Raw genomic sequence first — 18,800 nt, forward strand, 5'->3', positions numbered from 1 at the left:
CCTTAATCGATGAAGTAAAATTCTGAAAAAAAGACAGAATATACACTTTATTCTTGAAAAAATGGCGGTTCTCAATTAAAATTGTAATTTCAGAAAGCTTTTGATACTTGATTTAGCGGTAAAGTATATGTATCGTTTTTAATTGATGGAGTAAAATTAGACAATATACAAGGTAACTTTACCATTTCGGAAAAAAATGCCTACAAAACTATAATTATACCAACTGTCAAATTACATTATTGAGCGTCAAAGCAAACGGATTCCTAAATAATTTAAATGAGGTGTGTCTTTGTTCAATTCGTGACAAAACACCTAATCAATAATTACTCGAGTAATTAACGCATTAGTTGACACTCCGGTTAAAGATATCTGGACATTGATATACGCACCCTTTGGGAAAAACTAATTATTATTTGTTCCACTCGTTCAGCATGGATGGGAGGTGTAATTGGAAGGAAAACAGCGACAAACTAAGAGGCGCAAGTTTCCAACAAAACGTGTAGAAACCCCGCGAAACTCAGCAACATGTGAAAGTTCAGTCCGTATTGAGATCTAGCCTACTGCGGTGCTAACCCGGGGGGTAAATCCACCCCAATTAACCTTCAGAAAATAAATTGATCATCAGAAATTAAGTGGTTAATCTACGACGGACTCGTGTAGAAAATATCGAAGCTGGAGTCAACTGAACTTGGTAAGATTATTTTTTTTAAATTAACTATTTTAATTAAAAAAATATATTTTGTATACAGTGCGTTTTTTTTAACGCGCAACATAGGATTTCACGTGTTAAATTTTTAAGCCCATGTTAGACCATGTTATTTTGGAACTACAAGTATAAAACTTGACGGGTGGCTATTTCGTACCCTGAAGCTTAAGTAAATTTACCAATTCGGCCTAAAACGTGTTAAAAAACTTGCAAACAATCATAAAATGCCCTTTTGACGTTCAAAAGATGTCGGGTCGTGATGCAGTCAAAATAAGTCACTTTACCTGCTACCTGCCCTGCCAGTATCAAAAACAACAAGGAACAACAATGCATACAGAGAGTATGAAAAGATAAAATCTTTTCGAAAAAAAATGATTTTTTTCCAGTTTTAAATCACTTTTTAGACCAAATTGGTAGACTTACTTAAGCTTCAGGGTACTAAAGACACACCCGTCAAGTTTTATACTTGTAGTTCCAAAATAACATGGTCTAACATGGGCTTAAAAATTTAACACGTAAAATCCTATGTTGCGCGTTAAAAAAAACACACTGTATAAAATTCATCAACCAACTGTTTCGCACAGATATTTTCATAAAACTTTAAAGCGAATTGGCTGATAGATGCAACGAGAGCTCATAAAAAGTTTAATCAAAAGTCAAGCGTATTTAAAAATATTCTGTCTCTCAACATAAAAATTCTTTCACATACGCTTGTACTAGCCAGATATTATTAACAAAGTAGATCAATTGAAATTCATTCGATTTTTTCAATTTGTTAAGTAATTAACAAATTTACATAAATAACAGCCAGTTAAAAATGTAGTAATAATGTATGACCCACAAGTTATTTTCAATATGAAGCTTAAACTTTAAAAGGATATAGTTGTTGGTATTTTGAATTATTACAGTTTTAGCTGCGTGTTACTCAACTTTACCGTTTGATTTTCTTTAAGAAGGAAAATTCTGAAAAAACAACTTTTTTTATTTTTTTAACCAAATTTCTTTTAAACTTTTTTATTTTTTTTTTCAAGTAAAAATCACACTTTAATACATTTTACGCACAAATGGTGTAATATTTGTTTACGCCTAGGTTTCCATGACAGAATCAATTACTTTACGCCCTAGTGCTTTCGAATATTCTTACGACCCGTTCCACAGGGCAACGGGCGGTAAAGTAAAAATTTAACCATTCTTGTTGATCAAAGCTTTTACATACATGTTCTTTTGTATGTAAACGTTGCACCACGGGCCAAAAGAAGGTCTGCAATTTTGGTCGAATAACGCCCGCGGGCGTAATCTTCTACTTTCAGCCCTTGATACGTAAATAACTATTTTATGATATTATAAAGTCCTATCCCACAAATTTTAACATTTTGCTCCTCTGTATAGTTTTGACACTGATCTTTTAGCCACGTTGTCAACTAAGGACATAAATGCAACTTTCTAACGACAAAATAAACATAATAAACTTTACGTACAGGGTGTCTCATTATAAACGGCCCTCCCTTTAACTTTTTTGTTTATGATTGATGTTTACACAAAAGTTGTTGAATTTGATCTAAGATTAGAACGCAACTTACTTGAATGATACAGGATGTCCCAAAAAAGTGTGACAGACCAAACTTATGTTTTTTTAAAAGGACACAATGGAAACACCCTGTATATTATTTAAATGTTATTTAACAGAGCATGTTGAGACGATAAACATATGGTTTGTGGGATTTATCTGTAATACATTTCTCAAAAAACTGAAACAAAAAACGTAGTAAACGTATTCGTCTGTTAAAGTATTAACAGACGAATAACAACATATTCCATTGCGAAAATACCTAATTATGAATTCAATATTATTCATTTATACTGTGATATTTACCCCCATCTTTACTGACAAAAGAAAATTATTATTATCACTATTTTCGAAACCAAAACTATGTATTTAAAAAACTATAACAAATTGAAAACTAATTTTGGTAAATGCTGGAAATGACACAATTCATTTCAATATAGAGTCTATATCCTTTTTTTAAATTTCTTTTTTACTTATATTATCCTTTTTTTAATTCAGTCGGCATGATTTCTATTAATTCTATTCACTTCATTTGTAATGGCATTTTGAATTGTCAGGGTGGTTTGAAAGATTTGCTTTTTCTCATTTATTGAGAAAAGTATTACAGATAAATCCAACGAACCATATATCGTTGAAATCGTCTCGACGTGCTCTATTCAACCGTTAAATAATATACAGGGTGTTTCATTCATTTTAAAAAGATAAGTTTGGTCTGTCACACTTTTTTGGGACATCCTGTATAATTCAAGTAAGTTGCGTTCAAATCTGTAGAACAAATTCTACAACTTTTGTATAAACCTTTTTTTTTCTAAAATTTTAAACAAAACATTTAAAGGGGGGGCAGTTTATAATGAGATACTATAATATCAACGCGGTCAAAGACACTACCCCGGTATTCTCAGGACTTATAGTTTCAAAAATAAATAATAATGTGGCAAACAAATTTGTTTGCAACAAAAAAAAACAAAATAATTATAACGTAAATTCTGCTCCATGGATAGAGTAGATCCAAAAAAATCATAAACAGCCGATGAAACAAAAAATCGTATAATCATATATCGAGTATTTAAAAGTATAAAAATATACAAGGTGTTTCATTTAAAATAAGCAAGTTTGTATTTACAAAGGTTGCCTATTTGTAGTTTTTCTTAAATCTCTCCATGTTTTTCGTAGTACGATTTTTGAAGTTTTGCTGCATTTAGAAGAAAAATTGTGCAAAAATTTGAACATAATTTTGCGAGGACACTAGACAACTGCGCCGAATATCATAGATTTGAATGTAATTTTTTTTACGTTTTATTATTTGTTTTCTGGAGTTGCAACCACCACAGAAAAATAGTAGCCAACTCAGCTAAAAGTCAAGAAGAGTAAGTAAATAAGAAATTACAATTTTGAGAAAAAGAATAAGGACAAACTTGAACGTAACCTCCGAGAAACACACTTCGTCAACTGTTTCAAAAATGTCTGTTATTTTTTACGTCGTTTCTCAAATTTTATAAAAAAATTTTCACACAATTTGAACATAACCTTGGAAGGACAGAAGTCAACTACGCCAAATCAATCAACAATTTGAAACATGGATTTTTAACAAAGATTAAAATATACACAAACATGTTTACTGTATTATACAACTTCAGAAGAACACTAGTCAATTGTGCCGAAAATGTTGTTTACGATACAAGTTACACACATTAAAATGTATTAATTTGGAAATAGCAGTAAATTGGAATTTGTGAATAATGCATCGCTTGTTTTGCTTCACTGTGTTAAAATAAGCGAGAGAAAACCAATATACATAAGAAAACAATAGCTGGAGTGTCGCAAACAAAGTTTTAGAGGGGATTCCACATACCTTTTGTCTAAGAGTTGGTTAATTAAAATGTTTAGACCCAAACTGGTTATACTAATTAAATTCTGGTATAGTTATTACATGAGTTGGTGAAGAAGCTCTTGAAACAAAATATAATTAATTCCCTTGGGCTGGCACAATAAAGCTTCCCATTCTAATTTTCTATCAGATCCTAAAAAGCTAAATTGACACTCGAAATATAATCAGGAGAATACATTCAACGCGGTATAAAATTTGCTAAACGAGCTAAAATAATCGTTTTCGTCAACGAAACTTTTTTAATCGGTAATGAGTGAATTTGACGACAAAAAAAATGTATCAACAGCTTTTGTCGAGTTGGTTAGTCACTTGAAAAATGTCGATTTTAATAAATTGCCAGTGGAAATTCGAGAGCAATTATCATTAAAAATGACAGGATTTAAATTGGTTCTTTCTCTATACGATGAAGGCGTAGAGGAATATCAAATCGAATGAGGTCGTGCGGAACGATTTGCATTATTCAATATTACTTTTCAGGGTTTAATAGCTATTTATGTACTAAGGGCGTTAGAGAGAACATAATGTCCTAATAACCTGAGCGCATTATGAAAGATAACGCCCTAGGGCATTATTTCTTAGATAATTAACCTTAATAGGTGTCATTATTGATGAAATAATAGCCCTGTCGGATATTAAAGAAATTTGCATGATTCGTATTTGATTACTTCAGTATTTGTTCAGTAATCATACTGAATTGTATGTCAAATTGTGAATGGTATTTATGCCTAGCAAAAGAGAAATTGAAATGAAGGGGCGAGGCAAAAAGGAGACAAAAGCTTCCAAGTAAAATGAAGAAGAATTATTGACAAAAAAAGAAAAAAACAAAATGAAAGACGTCAAAATCAGAGGTTATAACTTTCGAACAAAAAATAGTATTTCTACCAGATTGAAAAAAACACAATTGGAAAAAAAGGTACAAAAAAAGCACAAAAATTAGACGAGAAAGTTTTGCAGTTTTGAGCTAAAAACAGTAAATCTATTAAATTAAAAGAATAACTGATCTGTGAACTGATGATAAAGAAGAAAAAGTAACCAGACTAAAAAAAAGAAATTAACAGGAAAGAAGAGAATAAACTGAAAGGAGAGAAGAAAAGAAAATAAAAAACGCCAAAATTAGTTCGTGTAAGTTTTGCGTCAAAAATTGTATTCTAGATTAACAGAAGAAGAGTTAAAAGGAGATATGAGAAAAACAGGAAACGGTGTATTTTTTTTCCAGATTGAAAGAATAAGAGTTGAAAGGAAAGAAAATAGGAGACTTTAGACTTGACAGTAAATTATTGCCACAAAAATGCTTTTTTCCAGATTAACAGAGAACTAAAGCGGGAAAAAAATAAGGAAAAAAGGTAACAAATTTTTTCCGAAAATTAAAAATTGAAATGAGAGGAGAAAACATGAAGAAAAAACGCTAAAATTTGACAGAATAATTTTTGTACCAAAAGTTGGAAGAACTGAAAGTGCAGGAAAAAGGAGAAGAAATAGTGATAAGAATGTTTTTTTCTGACCAACACAGAAAGAAAGAGAAATGGACCAACTTTTGGCCAAAATTTGACTAAAAATTCTTTGCGCCAAAATTATGTTTTTGAAGATTAAAAGCAAAAAACTTGAAAAGAGAGAAGAAAAGAAGTCAAAACTTGACTAATTTTCACACCAAATATTTTTTTCAGATTAAAAGAAGAAGAATTGAAAAGGGAAAAGAAGAGAAAAAAAAGTGCCAATTTTTTTTTAGATTAAAATGAAGAATTGAAAAAATAGAGTTGACAGTATAATTTTGACGTCACAAGAAACACGTCTATTTGGCATAAGACAGCTGTCACGTGACGAAATAAAAAAGTGTTATTGTGTCTTCCTTAATGTCCCAACTGTCAAATTTGTCTTCGTTGAGCTTTAAACGTCACTTACAGTATTATTCCTTGAAGAAGCAACTATTTGTAGATTTATAGTTTCAGGTTACTGGTAAACGAGTTTTGAGAGTTATGACAGCTGTCACGTGACGAAAAAAAAGTGTTCCGTAACATCAGGACTGTCTAATGCCGGGTTTATATTCATTTAAGATTTATCGCGTAAGAAGTGACCTTAAAAGTTCGTTATATTTCATTTAAGATTTAAGAACGTAAGGATTATTACTCAAAAAACTGTTAAAAACATACAAGTAGTACACAAAAACCATGTGTTTCTGTAGTAAATTCTTACGTTGAATATAAACGGGGTTAAAAGTCATAAATAATATTTCTGGCATAATTTGGATCCATAGAGCTGTAAAGACTAGTTACTACTTGGTATTTTATAGTCTCCAAATACATAGTTCAAATTCCATTGCTTGAATGTTTGTGATATGTCTTTACTTCATAATTTTTATAAATTCTGCTAAAATTTCTTAAATTCTCTTTGGCATTTTCTCCAAAAATAATCGTATGGGAATTTTCCATCTCTAAGTACACATTATAGTTACTAGCAAACCTTGCCAATCGAAAACGTCGTTAGTTCCATATTTTTATTGCAGTCAAATATGAACCGCTTTTCGAGCCCGTTTCCTTTAATTGGACACCTTGTGTCACACCAATTGACAAATTTAAAAATTTGGAATCGTTATAGAAAATACATGCAAATGATAAATATCCATGCCAGTGAGCATGTTTAACTGCACTTTTTGTTTTGTTATCGCTATAGTTCAAATCAAACAAATGTTAAATAATAGCTTGTTACTGCAAATTTATGAAACATGAATAAAGTCAGCAAATTCACATTTTGTTTGTCGTACACACATTTCGACAAAATATCTCGGAATCCAATAAAAATGCAAAGGAATGCCAAGGGACTGACATTAAAAATAATGAATCTCGGTGTGAAATTTGAAAGTCGACAGGCGACGAATATCAATTTTTACCACAGAAAATTTTTGTAGATTCATATTTCAAGCTTTCTTTTTACAAAAGTTGTTTTGTTTTTCAACATTTTACGTCATAAGAAAATTTCAATATGGCTGCGCATACTTGTACGTAACAACTAACAAATTAACTTGCTGTATACAAAGTAAGAAAGATTGAACTTTCTACTTCTGTTCCTGATATTGTTCAAGCAGCAAGCTGTAAGCTGCTTTTTTTGACCAATTATAAACCACAAACAGTGCTGCAATTTATTATCGTGCGATAAAGACATCATATTCGCCTTTGTTAAAAAATATAGTACTTTTTTGGATACATTGAATAACGAAAGATACATATATTATCAATATTTAATTTTTCTGGTTATTTTTCAGTAATGGCTTTGAACAATCATAAGTTCGTCAACAACCACATCCCAAACGAGGAAGAGGTTTCGTTGCGATCGCTAAGCTCTGAAGATGTTTCCCAGGTGGTACCTCGAGGGTACTGCTGTGCCAAATCAATCAATCCAGCAGATGGTCGAGGAAGAAAGTTGCATCTTTTGCAGATGCTGGTACTGCCCTTCATACCCATTTTAGCGCTAATAGTCCAGACATCGGTCACCTTAGTGAACATTATGGTGTTGAAGCACGACAGTATTGAAGTAGAGAACCAGGTAAACAACTCATTCAAAATGGTTCGGAGCAATATCGGAAATGAAATTGTTACAATCGGACTGAATGATCTAATAGAATTCATTTCATTAATAGTCAAATCGATTAAATTGAAACAGACCGACAGAGGGAGAAAAAAAGGGATATAACTCACACACCCTGTTTCAATATTATGTGTACTTTAGGAATATTTGTATCCCGCTGGGGACCTTATCACCGCTTCAACTATCCAGAGAAAATACATTTTTACGCCTGTTGATTTTATTGGATTGTTAAGCCTGTAGTGTCTGAGTAATTAGCAGTGGCGTAGCAATAAATTATTTAAATATTAATAATAATATTAATTATTTTTTTAAAAATTTGGAACGAGTACTTATGAAATTAATACTCAAAATTGTCCAGTGGCATACATACAGAAAGATGGTTTTCAGTTTTCCGCCTTATTTTCTACTTCACTGGATAATTTTCGAAAAATACAGTTCCTTTCAATTTTCTTGTTCAATTTGAAAAAATAAGCATCTCTTATAAAATTCTGATTTGAAACTTCGTTTACGAGCTAATTCAGTTATTACTTTCAAAAACTCAAAACCCAACTTAAAAATGGTCTTGGAAACTGTGAAAATTGACTTGAGAGGCTTAAAAACTGTCTTTGTAGTCAGTCGTCATAAATTTCAGATAAGTTGAAAAACTTCAGTATTGAAAATTGAGTTGTGGACATGAAAAACTACTTAGAACTTTTTACTACAAATTCACACATTTAAGCCTTGACAATTGACTTGGACACCAAGAAGTGACTCTGAACCAATAAAAATTGACTTGAAGACTACTTTTTCAAGTTTTTTTACTTTGCTTTTCATTTTCTTAGAACTTTTGGACTATTTTTAGGGTTTTAAAACTGCTTTCAGCTTGGGAAATCGAAGTTCAGGCTATCTTCACCAAGTGTTTGACATAGCAGACTTAAAAAATAATTTTTACATTTTCCATAGGCTTATAAATGCCATTTTTGTCACTATTAAATTGACTACTAGAAACATCTAGACTGTTTTTAGTGCTTTAAGCTTATTTTCAGCCTGAAAAATCGAGTTTTAAAGATCTTCACGATTCACAAACTTTTTGACTTATTAGGTTTAAAAGTCAGTTTGTAAACTGTCCATAGTCTTGAAAATGTCATTTTAAACTTTTTCACTATTAAATTGATTTCTACACTCATCGCTGCAAAAAATTGGACCATTTCTAAAAAATTCGTTCTGTTTTTAGTGCTTTAAGACTGAAAAATCGCGTTGAAAACTATTTATAATAGTAAAAGTTAAGTTTCAGGCTCTCCAGTGATGAAAGTAAAACATTTTGGCACTAAATGCTACGATATTAGGCTTGATCACTAAGTTTTAGAACTGAATTAGTCCGAAAATTTAATTTGAACTGCTAAATTTTAATCCAGAAAATTGGTTTGTACCTACACCAAGTCCTGGAAATATACTACTTTGGGACTTTATTCTTTAGTAAAGTCATTTCTAGCCTTAAAAGTTAACTTTCAGACTATTTTTAGTAGTGAAATAGTTATTTATGCAACAAGTGCAAAAAGTACATCTTTTTTACACGCAAGGGAAAGTTAAACTCGACTTGTTTGATGACAAAAGCACAGCAATTATAACATAGTGTAAAAAAGTAAAACTTTTTGCACTAAAAATTATTCAAAAAAGTGTAATGTTTTGCACGATTTTATAAGAAACTACTTAAATGTGCAACAATTTTTGTCTTGATTTCCGGTCTGTTTTTAGTGCTGGAAATCCAGTTTCAGGCACTCGACAATGAATTACAGTCTGAAAAAACGAATTTTAAAACTATTCCTAATAGTAAATAATAAGTTTTTAGACTATTCAGTACAGATTTGGATTCTCACAAGTCTTGAATGATCAGTTTTACACTACCTATAGTCTAAAAAATTAGACGCAAAGTTAGTCCAAAAATCCCGTTCTTATTTGACTAATTTTCAGTTTCAAAAATCAACTCGTAAACCATTTTGAACCTCTTTTGAATCATTTTGAAATAAAAAATACAATACCCAAGTAGATATTTTTGTCAATTTTGCGTTGGCGAATACCAACCTGTATATCTTGCTTCATTGTCCTTTTCTCAATATCGATCCGAAAAGCGTGAAACTTTAATGACAAAATAAATTTAAGGCGAAACCGATAATGACTACGTCCCCATATATTTTAATTTCTCATTCGCTTACGGTAATTAACTTAACAAACGACTATTGGGAAAGTGTACTGAACGAATAAAACCCGCCTAGTGCAAACAAAGGCCTATCCGGCATCTATTAAGGGGGTGTCACAAAAAGTTCCTCACTTTCAGTTTGTTTTTCTTAACTTGTTTAGGTATCAGCCGCCACTGAACTCGGTAAGGTGGTCAACAGAATGCAGCTGGAAAGGTCTGAAGTAGCCTTCTACCTTTATACCGGTGGAAAAGAGTATAAGTAAGTAAAATTAATCACATCTACAGAATTACTAAAAAGTAAGTAAGTAAGTAATTGGAAACCCTTAAATTAGATAAAATTTACTAAATAAAGACGGTAAACGGAAACCTATTGAAGATTTATTGACTTTGACGTTTAGAAAAGAAGAAAATGATTTAACAAAATATTATAATTAATTTATTTAAAAAAAATTAAATCTGTTTTTGTTGAACTTGACTTAAATGTAGTTAAAAATATATTTCCAGAACTTACAGTATTCCAAGTGATGCAAGATGGAAGGTTTATTAAGGATAACGTTTCAGAATGGAACCTTCCTTTAATTATATTTGGTTTCAGGTTTTATTTACAGCCAGAAAATATAACTTGTAGATTTAAAATTGAAATCTATTTATATTCTGATTGGCTAGATCTACTTGTGCCCCCATAGCCAATCAAATGTTGCACAACTTGGCAACTCCGTAGACATTTGACGTTTACAGTTTCAATTTGGACGCTGACAATTCGACACCAAAACCTAATTTATTTTTTTATTGTGTTTGTTTATTTTTTCGCTTTGTTCAATCAATGCAGTTATATTTTTTGCCATATTTCATTAAAAGTAACAACGTTAACATAACAAAAAGCTTATTCCTCTTCTGGGAGACTTCAGCTTTTATGACTTGTTATAACTATTCAAAGCGTCATATGACCCCATAATCGCTTGCATTATGAGAGTCACGTGCTTGTGCTGTAGCTCCGTAAAACACTGGAAAAACATGCATCACTCTCGAAGTTACCCGACGTTGCCATATATCTGATATTTTGTCCAGTTTCCCGGCAAAAAAAATTAAATGCCACTATTTCCGTTAAACAAAGATACAAAAATTGTGAGCTTTTGCGAACCTACCAATTTTCGTTTACACCCGGTACATAAAAAGTAAATCAACATGTGCCTAATTTGCATAAATCTGAACACGGTGGGTAGTTTGTGATTGGTCAAGAAAAGCAGCTTTCAGCTTGCTGCTTTTTCTTGACAAATCACAAACAATGAACAGTGCTGCAATCTGCGCAAATACTGCAGATGTAGACTACAATTTGATACTTAACTATTTATGGAAGATATTTGCCATGCAATTACAAATATTTTCATCAACATTGAAAAAGCCTGCAGTGTTTTGGGTCACGTGCTTTAAAAGTTATAATTGTAAATTACACTGGTGCAAATAAAACAGATCCGTTATTTTTGAATTTACCCGACGTTGCCATATATTCGCTATTTTTAGTTTCCTGCCAAAAATGTGTAAACTTACTCAAAAGCTAGGCTGGTACGAACGAACAATTGAGCAGGTTTGTAATATTTTCATGTCAGAAATCTGCTGTAGCTCTATTACTTATGGTCCACCCTGTACAATATTTACGCTTCTGTATGTAGTTAATTGCACAAATCTGACCACACTCTCCGAAACCTTGTAAACAATGTCATCTCATGTCGGACAAAAATAATTAAGTTTCTAAGAATAACTGTGCCAGAAAGGGTATAACAAAATAAATCCAATTTTTTTGCGTTGACATGTCTCTGTAAGTGACGTTATTTTACGAAACGATATCAACAGCAAAAACATGTTTAATAAGAAGGTTTTGGGTTTATGGGTTATTCCTCGAGAAAGTGAAACAAAATCATTTTCACGGTGTTTTGTGTTATTTAGGACGGAAAGGACCGACCTGAAAGCGAGATTTCTATTAACTAACGAAGCCGTAGGAAATATGATTTCCTGGCCCGAGTTGATCATACAGTATAATGGGAGCCGGAAAGCTTACATGGATAAGGAGACATTTTTGCAGATCCTGACTAAGTTCAGGTAAGTTTTCCAAAAAAAATGTTGGAATATAGCGAAAGTTTTTTAGTTTTAATAAGTTTACAAAAATCATCAATAAATTTAAAAAAATTGGTAAGACTGATTTATCATCTTAAATTTTGCTAATAAAAGCAATTTTGCTAAAGACAGCAATACATATTTTATTATAACACATCATGTAAAAAAAGATTATAAAGTACTCCAGGGTAAATCCGGTTGTCATATTTCAGAATCTACTTGTTACAAGATAATCCCGTTCTGTTTCTATCTAGATAGTCCAGACGGCAGTAATTAATTTCACAAGAGAGATTAACGGACAGTACGGATTTATAGTTACTATAATGGATAATCTTCCCTTAGTGAATATGTCATTTTACTCGTCATAATTTTTACTTATGAACAGGAAATCTGTCAACCAAACAGAAGAGAGAGAATGGACGGATGTCTTAGCTTGGTACACGTCAGTAAATGCGGCAATGTTGGAACACTTGAATCAACACATCAAAGAAACTGACACGAGCGGAGTTTGGCGGTAAATATACTTTATACTTTGTTGCTTTAACTTTGAAAACTTTAACCCAACTTCAGGTACCTGTTGGCCTTTAAAAACTTACTGAAAAGCATCGAAAGCACCGGCATTGCTAGCGTGTACGGCGTCAACTATTTTGGGAAAGGCAATCTAAAACAACAAAATTACATAAGTTACATCCAGCACGACTCCATCGCCAAAGATTTATTGAATTCTTCGTTGAACTATGTTGCCAAATTGAAGCAAGAGTATAAGAACTTGTCGCAAACGATGATTAATTATGGCGAAATCAAGAAACAGTACGTATTTGGAATATATCACAGTTTAAAGAATTTGATATACAGTTGGCACAGTCGGACATCTTTCTTTGTTAAGTGGCACTATCAAATTGTAAAAAAAGAAAAGGTTGATTTCTTAAATATTTCAAAAAAAAAACCGTGTAACTAACAGAGAAACATTGATAATTGCGTGCGCGAAACACAGACAGAGAACTCATTAAAAAGTGTAGTAGACGAAAACTTCGTGGCAGTGTTGTCACGTTGTCAGACCTATCTGATCATCGACTGGATTAGTTATATAATTTTTCTAATAGACTATTGGACTATTCCTGTTTATTTCGATGTATGAGTGTTGACTTTTTATCTAAACAATCAGTCAAAAGGAAATAAATTCTAACCTAAAAATAAAACAAAAAAATGGTAAAACCCGACTAGATTTTTAAGTATTCTGGAGGCTTTTAGACAGTTTGGAAAAAGAGCAAAAATGTGAGGTATTTACACAAAAAAAAGGCTAATAAAAGTATAGAGTGATCAAAAGAAGACTTTAAGGGCTACAAATTGTACTACTCTGACTGTCAATAACCAAGTTATGAACTGTTAAAATGGAGACTGTAAAATTCAGTGAATCATTTCCATTAACAACATAGTTTTATGTTCTGGATACAAAACTAATATATTACATATTACTTTCTCTAAATAGGCCAAGCTATTTTACTTTTCAGGAACCTTCAAATATAAGTTTTTATACCTTTATAGTACTTAACATGATTAACATGCTTTGTAATATAATTTAAATTTGAAACCACTGGAAGTTTGACTTCTTCTAGGAATTTTCTAGATAATCAATAACACTTCTTTACTTAACATAAACCAGTGAGACTGCTTTTGAAAACCTTTAGAAACCTTTAGAATCTTCCATGGTTTATGAAAGAGCATAATAATCTTCCAATACTGTTCTAGAAGACGTTTTAAGGTTTTTAAAGTACTAGATTAGACCTAGAAGGTTTTACAATGTAGAATTACTATAAATATCAAAACTCTTCTTGTAAATCTTTGGAAAGACATTAAATATATAAAGCAAGTCAAGTGCAATAAAAATCTGCTTAACTGTGTGAAGCAAAAAAGCCCTAATCTATTCTAAGGCTTTCTAGAGCTGTCTAAACTGTTCTAGAAAGTTATTTTGCGTCAAAACAGTTCTAGAAAAATGCCAGAAGTGTAATGAAGCTTTAAAGTAGACTATGAAGCAGTCTAGATGCCTGAAAATGTATTTATTCATGAAGCAGCTTCACGGATGAATTTTGCTACTGTGAAACAAAATTTGATATCAAATTCGTCGTGAATAAATTCACGTCAAGTTTTTCACGAAATTGAACCTGTTCTAATTTTCGTCAATTTATTCACGCAAATTTGATACCTTTACGCAGCCAAGCTTAAAATAAAAACGGATAAAGTAAGATTAAATTACCAAGAAACAATTTTTGGGATAAAATTTATTTTCCATTTAGCTTTCTTGTCTGGTGTGGAATGTGAAAAATCATATCTTGAATAAACTTTGATAAATCGAGAAATTAATAAATATTTAGATAATTAGAAAAACCATCAACAAACATGTATTTAATATTCAATTTGTTTTTAAATTTAAGTTGGTAGGTATGGCTGTTGATAAGTGACAGAAACTACACTTTTTTCCTGTACTGTACCGAATACTGTATGGGGGTTGAAAACAAGTTGTCCAACATAAACCTTTTGTATTTGTAATTTTATTGCCAACATGACTATGTTCGACATTTGACTATTTTGAAAACATGCAGAATACAATTTTAACGTATAAGAATTCTTATACTTTCTTAACAAAACAACTGTATATGTGTGTAAGTCTTAGAACTGTGATATTATTTTGAAAGTACAAAAACCAAAAAAATATGTAATTACAGAAATGATATAATAATTAAAAATGAACCCCGAGAACCTAATTACTCTGATGCTCTACGCTACTTTGATTCTATTGCTTCGTACACTGATGAGCTTAGAAAACTTCAGAGATCTTTGAGGGGTACAATTCGGTGAGTTAGTTTACAATCAACATAAAATGTAGTTTCTATTAAAATTGCTTGAATAGAAAATAAATAGCGAATTTTTCAGTGATTACGTTAATGAAAACCTACGGGACGCAGCCAATCAGGAAGCTTTAGGAATCACAATTTTGATAGTGGTTCTTGCTGTATCACCGGTTATTATATGGCTCGTTCACAATGCCGTCGCTACAATCCAGGTAAATTGAACTTTTTATAACAAGTCTTAGCGCTTATTTATTATTTTATTTTCAGTGAACTCTATGTTATCTATTTTTCAGTTTTAGAATAGTTACAAATAAGTATATTTAGTGTCGAATATTAAGGAGGTGAAAATTTTAGTTGTATGCAGCCAATTTATCGAAAAAAGCCAACGAACTGAAAAGGGAAAAAAAGAAGAGCGACTCCCTCCTCTTTCAAATGCTACCTCCAAGTGTAGCGACTCAACTCAAACATACCAGACAGGTAAAACTCAACGTTCACCAACTTACAGCAAAAACCTACACTTATATTAAATAGGTTCCAGCTGAGTACTATGCCTCAGTTACGGTTTATTTCAGTGACATTGTGGGTTTTACGGAAATTGCCGCAATCAGCACCCCGTTAGAGGTATTTGATCTACTAATAACAAACAACATTGCAATTGAAGAAAATTTCAGGTGGTAACATTTTTAAACAAAATCTACAAGCAATTTGATTCCAGAATTGAATGCTACGATGTGTACAAAGTGGAAACCATAGGGGATTCCTATATGGTAGCTTCAGGGCTTCCAGTCAAAAACGGTAAAAACCGAAATTGTTCACTCGGCGAAGGTTTCATTTAATGAATAAAACTCAAAACATACACGCCACTGAATATTTTTTTAAATTTAATAACAAATTTTACTAGGCAACAAGCATGTGTCTGAGATAGCCAGCATGGCTTTGGACTTGCTGGCAGGCTCCAAGCATTTTAAAATTCCACATAGGAAATCAGAAAGATTGCAGATAAGGTCAAAATTAGCGATAAAAATAGGAAAAAAATACTGTAATCATACTGATTTTAGGTCCGGAGCTCATACAGGACCGGTTGTTGCTGGAATCGTGGGCTCAAAAATGCCCAGGTACTGCCTGTTCGGTGACACTGTAAATACAGCCTCAAGAATGGAGTCCACAGGTGTAGGTACGGTACTAAATCATAAAATTCACATTTCCCAGAAAATTCATAAATTAAATATTTATAAAATAGCCTCAAAAATTCATATAAGTCTGGAAATGAAGAAGGCCTTAGACGCGATCGGAGGGTTTAGAATTGAGGAAAGGGGACTAGTCGAAGTGAAGGTACTGCATCACAAATCCACTTAATATTTTCATAATAAATTTCAAAATTAGGGAAAAGGTCTACTGCAGACGTTTTGGCTTATATGCAAAGAAGGTGGAATTCAAAGCACTGTGGAAGTGGAAGCTCCCTCATATTTTGCGGTAAGTCACCAATAAAGCTTCAGAAAAGTTTAATTTGGAAAAATTTATATTACTTTAGGAGGACGAAGACATGGAACCAGTGTTTATCAAAAGGCTGAAGGATAAGAACTACTTTTAACTAAAATTAGGGTAAAAAGTTACAGAGTTATTGATGTTTTAGAAACTTATTAGTTTTTAACCTATATTAGGTTGAAAGGAAAAAGGAGAAGATTTTTATTTAGTTTTTCACAACTACTTAATGTGTAGAAGTTGATTGTAATATTTCAAGTTTAACATTGAAGTTCAACATGTTTAATTTAGTCAATACTAAAACACCAAAGCAAAGGCATTTTGAGGTTACTGATTTGTGTAAGTAGTGTAAAGTCAAAACGTACTGCGTGACATGTAATTCGAGAGTTACAAATTGTTGACGTCATATTATGTATAGTCACATTCGTCGCTGTAAATTGAATCGCTTGACTGCGACTAACCTATCCTAAACTTTTTTCTAAAACACTGATAAAGCCAGCTGTCACTGTCGTTTGTCAAATTCCTATTAATAAATTGTTTGTAGTAAGTCTGTAATAATGTCTCTCAAAACAAATGTGACGTAATAATGGTAATGGTAGGTGTGGATGGTGACAGATGTACTGCGACCTGATTAGATCTATTGTATCTTCTTCTGCTATCTCAAGATTTCCTTGTTCATAGCAGCTCCCCAAGATTTAGTTTCTTTAGGAATTTCAGGATCTTGAGTGGATATGTTCGAGGTATTTCTTCCACAGTCAGCTGGGGTAATCCTAGTGTGTTTAATCTTCTGTGGCGTATAGCATAACTCTCCAGCAAGATGTGATGGGGTGTTTCTGGTTCTTCTCCGCAATACCTGCAGGTACTGTCCTCTTCTAGGCCTAGCTTCCTTAGGTGTTCTCTGAGTCGACAATGACCCGTTAGAAACCCTGTTAATGCCTTGAGACTAATTTTGCTGAGGTTAATCAATATCTTCGATCTTGCTCGGTTAAAATTGCTGAGAAGATCTTGGACCTACCTCAGTCCTGGAAGTCTTTGCCAGTGTGTTGCTCTCAGTTCTTCTTCAGCTTTATTAAGTAATTCCTGGACATATGCTTTTCCAAGGCCACAGAATGGTTCTCGCCCGATCAGTGGCGATGATGCTCCTTTTCGTGCCAGAGTATCTGCTTGTTCGTTACCCTCTACTCCGATGTGCCCCGGAACCCAGAGGAGGGTTACCTTGTTGTTCCTTCCTAGATCATTGAGCTTTCCTAGGCACTCCAGAATCACCATCGAGTTGATGTTAGATGAGCTCAACGCTTTGATGGCTGCTTGGCTATCGGAAAAGATCGCAATTTCCTTGTTCAGTAAACAGTAAAGGATTGCTTAATCCCATAAGAGCAATGTTGCCCGTATCGGCTGGGGCCGGTGACGATTATATGTATTATTATATTATTATACGTCACCATCAAGTCAGAGATCGCGCGTTTGCGCGATTGTTAACCGATTGCAGTCGATCATATTTAGCGTATTGTGCGCCCTAGACTTTACTGTGACGTCAGGATCCATTCGCCGTCGGGAAACAAAATCGGCCGATCGAGCAATCCTTTACTGTTTTACCCCGAAATTTTTACTTCAAGGAAATTGGACACATTTATTTGATCAAATTTTATGCATCAAATAAATTCATGAATTTCTTGAAGCATAATGTGATTTCGTTTTACACCTATCAAACTTTTATGTCAAAGCTGTCAATGAAAACAGTTTGGCCAACCAAGAAGATTATTCCTACTTTGTTTTCTTATTTTTCTGGTTTTTTGAATATTTTGAAATCTCATAATCGCCTTGAATACTATATTTATGTATTGAATTCTGCAGCTTCAACTGATTGAGACAACAGTAAGCGAGTTCTCTGACTTTTTAGTAAAAAAGTAAAGTTGGCATTACGCAAAACGGCAAGTTTGAACAAATAAGTTGGATGAAAATAGAACCTGTCCTATTTGGTGAAAAATTTTAAGTAAAATTATTTGAAGGTAAATTTGACATCAAATTTTGTTTTACACTGGTAAAATTTGTCCTTGAAGCAGCTTCATGAATAAATTCATGAATTTCTTTGACATCAAAGCGCGGTGTAAAACCTGCTTTTACCATTTTTGGGTCAACACTTCATAATAAAGATGATGATGGATATATCATTGTCCAATTACGTCACATTTGCTTTGGTAAACTAACACGTGTCACTTTAACGAAGTTTGTTGTCATCTTTGTCTATCCCAATGGATTTTAAGGATTCTCCCTTACCACTTTCATCATTTTTCAATCTTGTATAATTTGTATGTTTATCCATAAATATTATGTCTTTCTCAGTCCCATTCTCTCAACTTCTATTCGTAAAATATGCACTTTTGACTTGTGAGTGAAAATATTATAGTTGAAATATAAATTAAGTGGGTAATTCAATCACT

General features: G+C 32.5%; 1 protein-coding gene across 2 annotated transcripts; it reads left to right on the plus strand.

The window, feature by feature from the left end:
* The first annotated feature begins 549 nt into the window (after window positions 1-549).
* LOC145740495 (uncharacterized) lies at window positions 550-18,795 on the plus strand. Of its 2 annotated transcripts, XM_081996103.1 has the most exons (17): window positions 550-691; window positions 7,418-7,698; window positions 10,078-10,175; window positions 11,861-12,013; window positions 12,414-12,542; window positions 12,599-12,838; window positions 14,752-14,880; window positions 14,960-15,089; window positions 15,232-15,354; window positions 15,409-15,498; window positions 15,549-15,672; window positions 15,779-15,881; window positions 15,936-16,051; window positions 16,118-16,209; window positions 16,261-16,350; window positions 16,409-16,479; window positions 16,539-18,795. In XM_081996103.1, the coding sequence occupies exons 2-16, from the start codon at window positions 7,420-7,422 to the stop codon at window positions 16,466-16,468; spliced, it is 1,956 nt and encodes a 651-aa protein (XP_081852229.1). In that variant the 5' UTR covers window positions 550-691; window positions 7,418-7,419; the 3' UTR covers window positions 16,469-16,479; window positions 16,539-18,795. The 2 variants fall into 2 exon arrangements, with proteins under 2 accessions (XP_081852229.1, XP_081852228.1); XM_081996102.1 differs by having other exon boundaries at window positions 16,409-18,795.
* The last annotated feature ends 5 nt before the right edge of the window (window positions 18,796-18,800 follow it).

This window comes from Ips typographus, linkage group LG1 (genome assembly GCF_016097725.1).
Source record: "Ips typographus isolate SLU linkage group LG1, UJ_Ityp_2.0, whole genome shotgun sequence".
Taxonomy (NCBI): Eukaryota; Metazoa; Arthropoda; class Insecta; order Coleoptera; family Curculionidae; genus Ips; species Ips typographus.

Bases quoted from the DNA above. Each gene is read 5' to 3' on its own strand.
- LOC145740495 (XM_081996102.1), top strand. From the start codon at position 7,420: ATGGCTTTGAACAATCATAAGTTCGTCAACAACCACATCCCAAACGAG. The intron at 12,543-12,598 runs GTAAATATACTT...ACCCAACTTCAG, and splicing joins GACACGAGCGGAGTTTGGCG to GTACCTGTTGGCCTTTAAAA. The intron at 16,210-16,260 runs GTACTGCATCAC...TTTCAAAATTAG, and splicing joins GGGGACTAGTCGAAGTGAAG to GGAAAAGGTCTACTGCAGAC.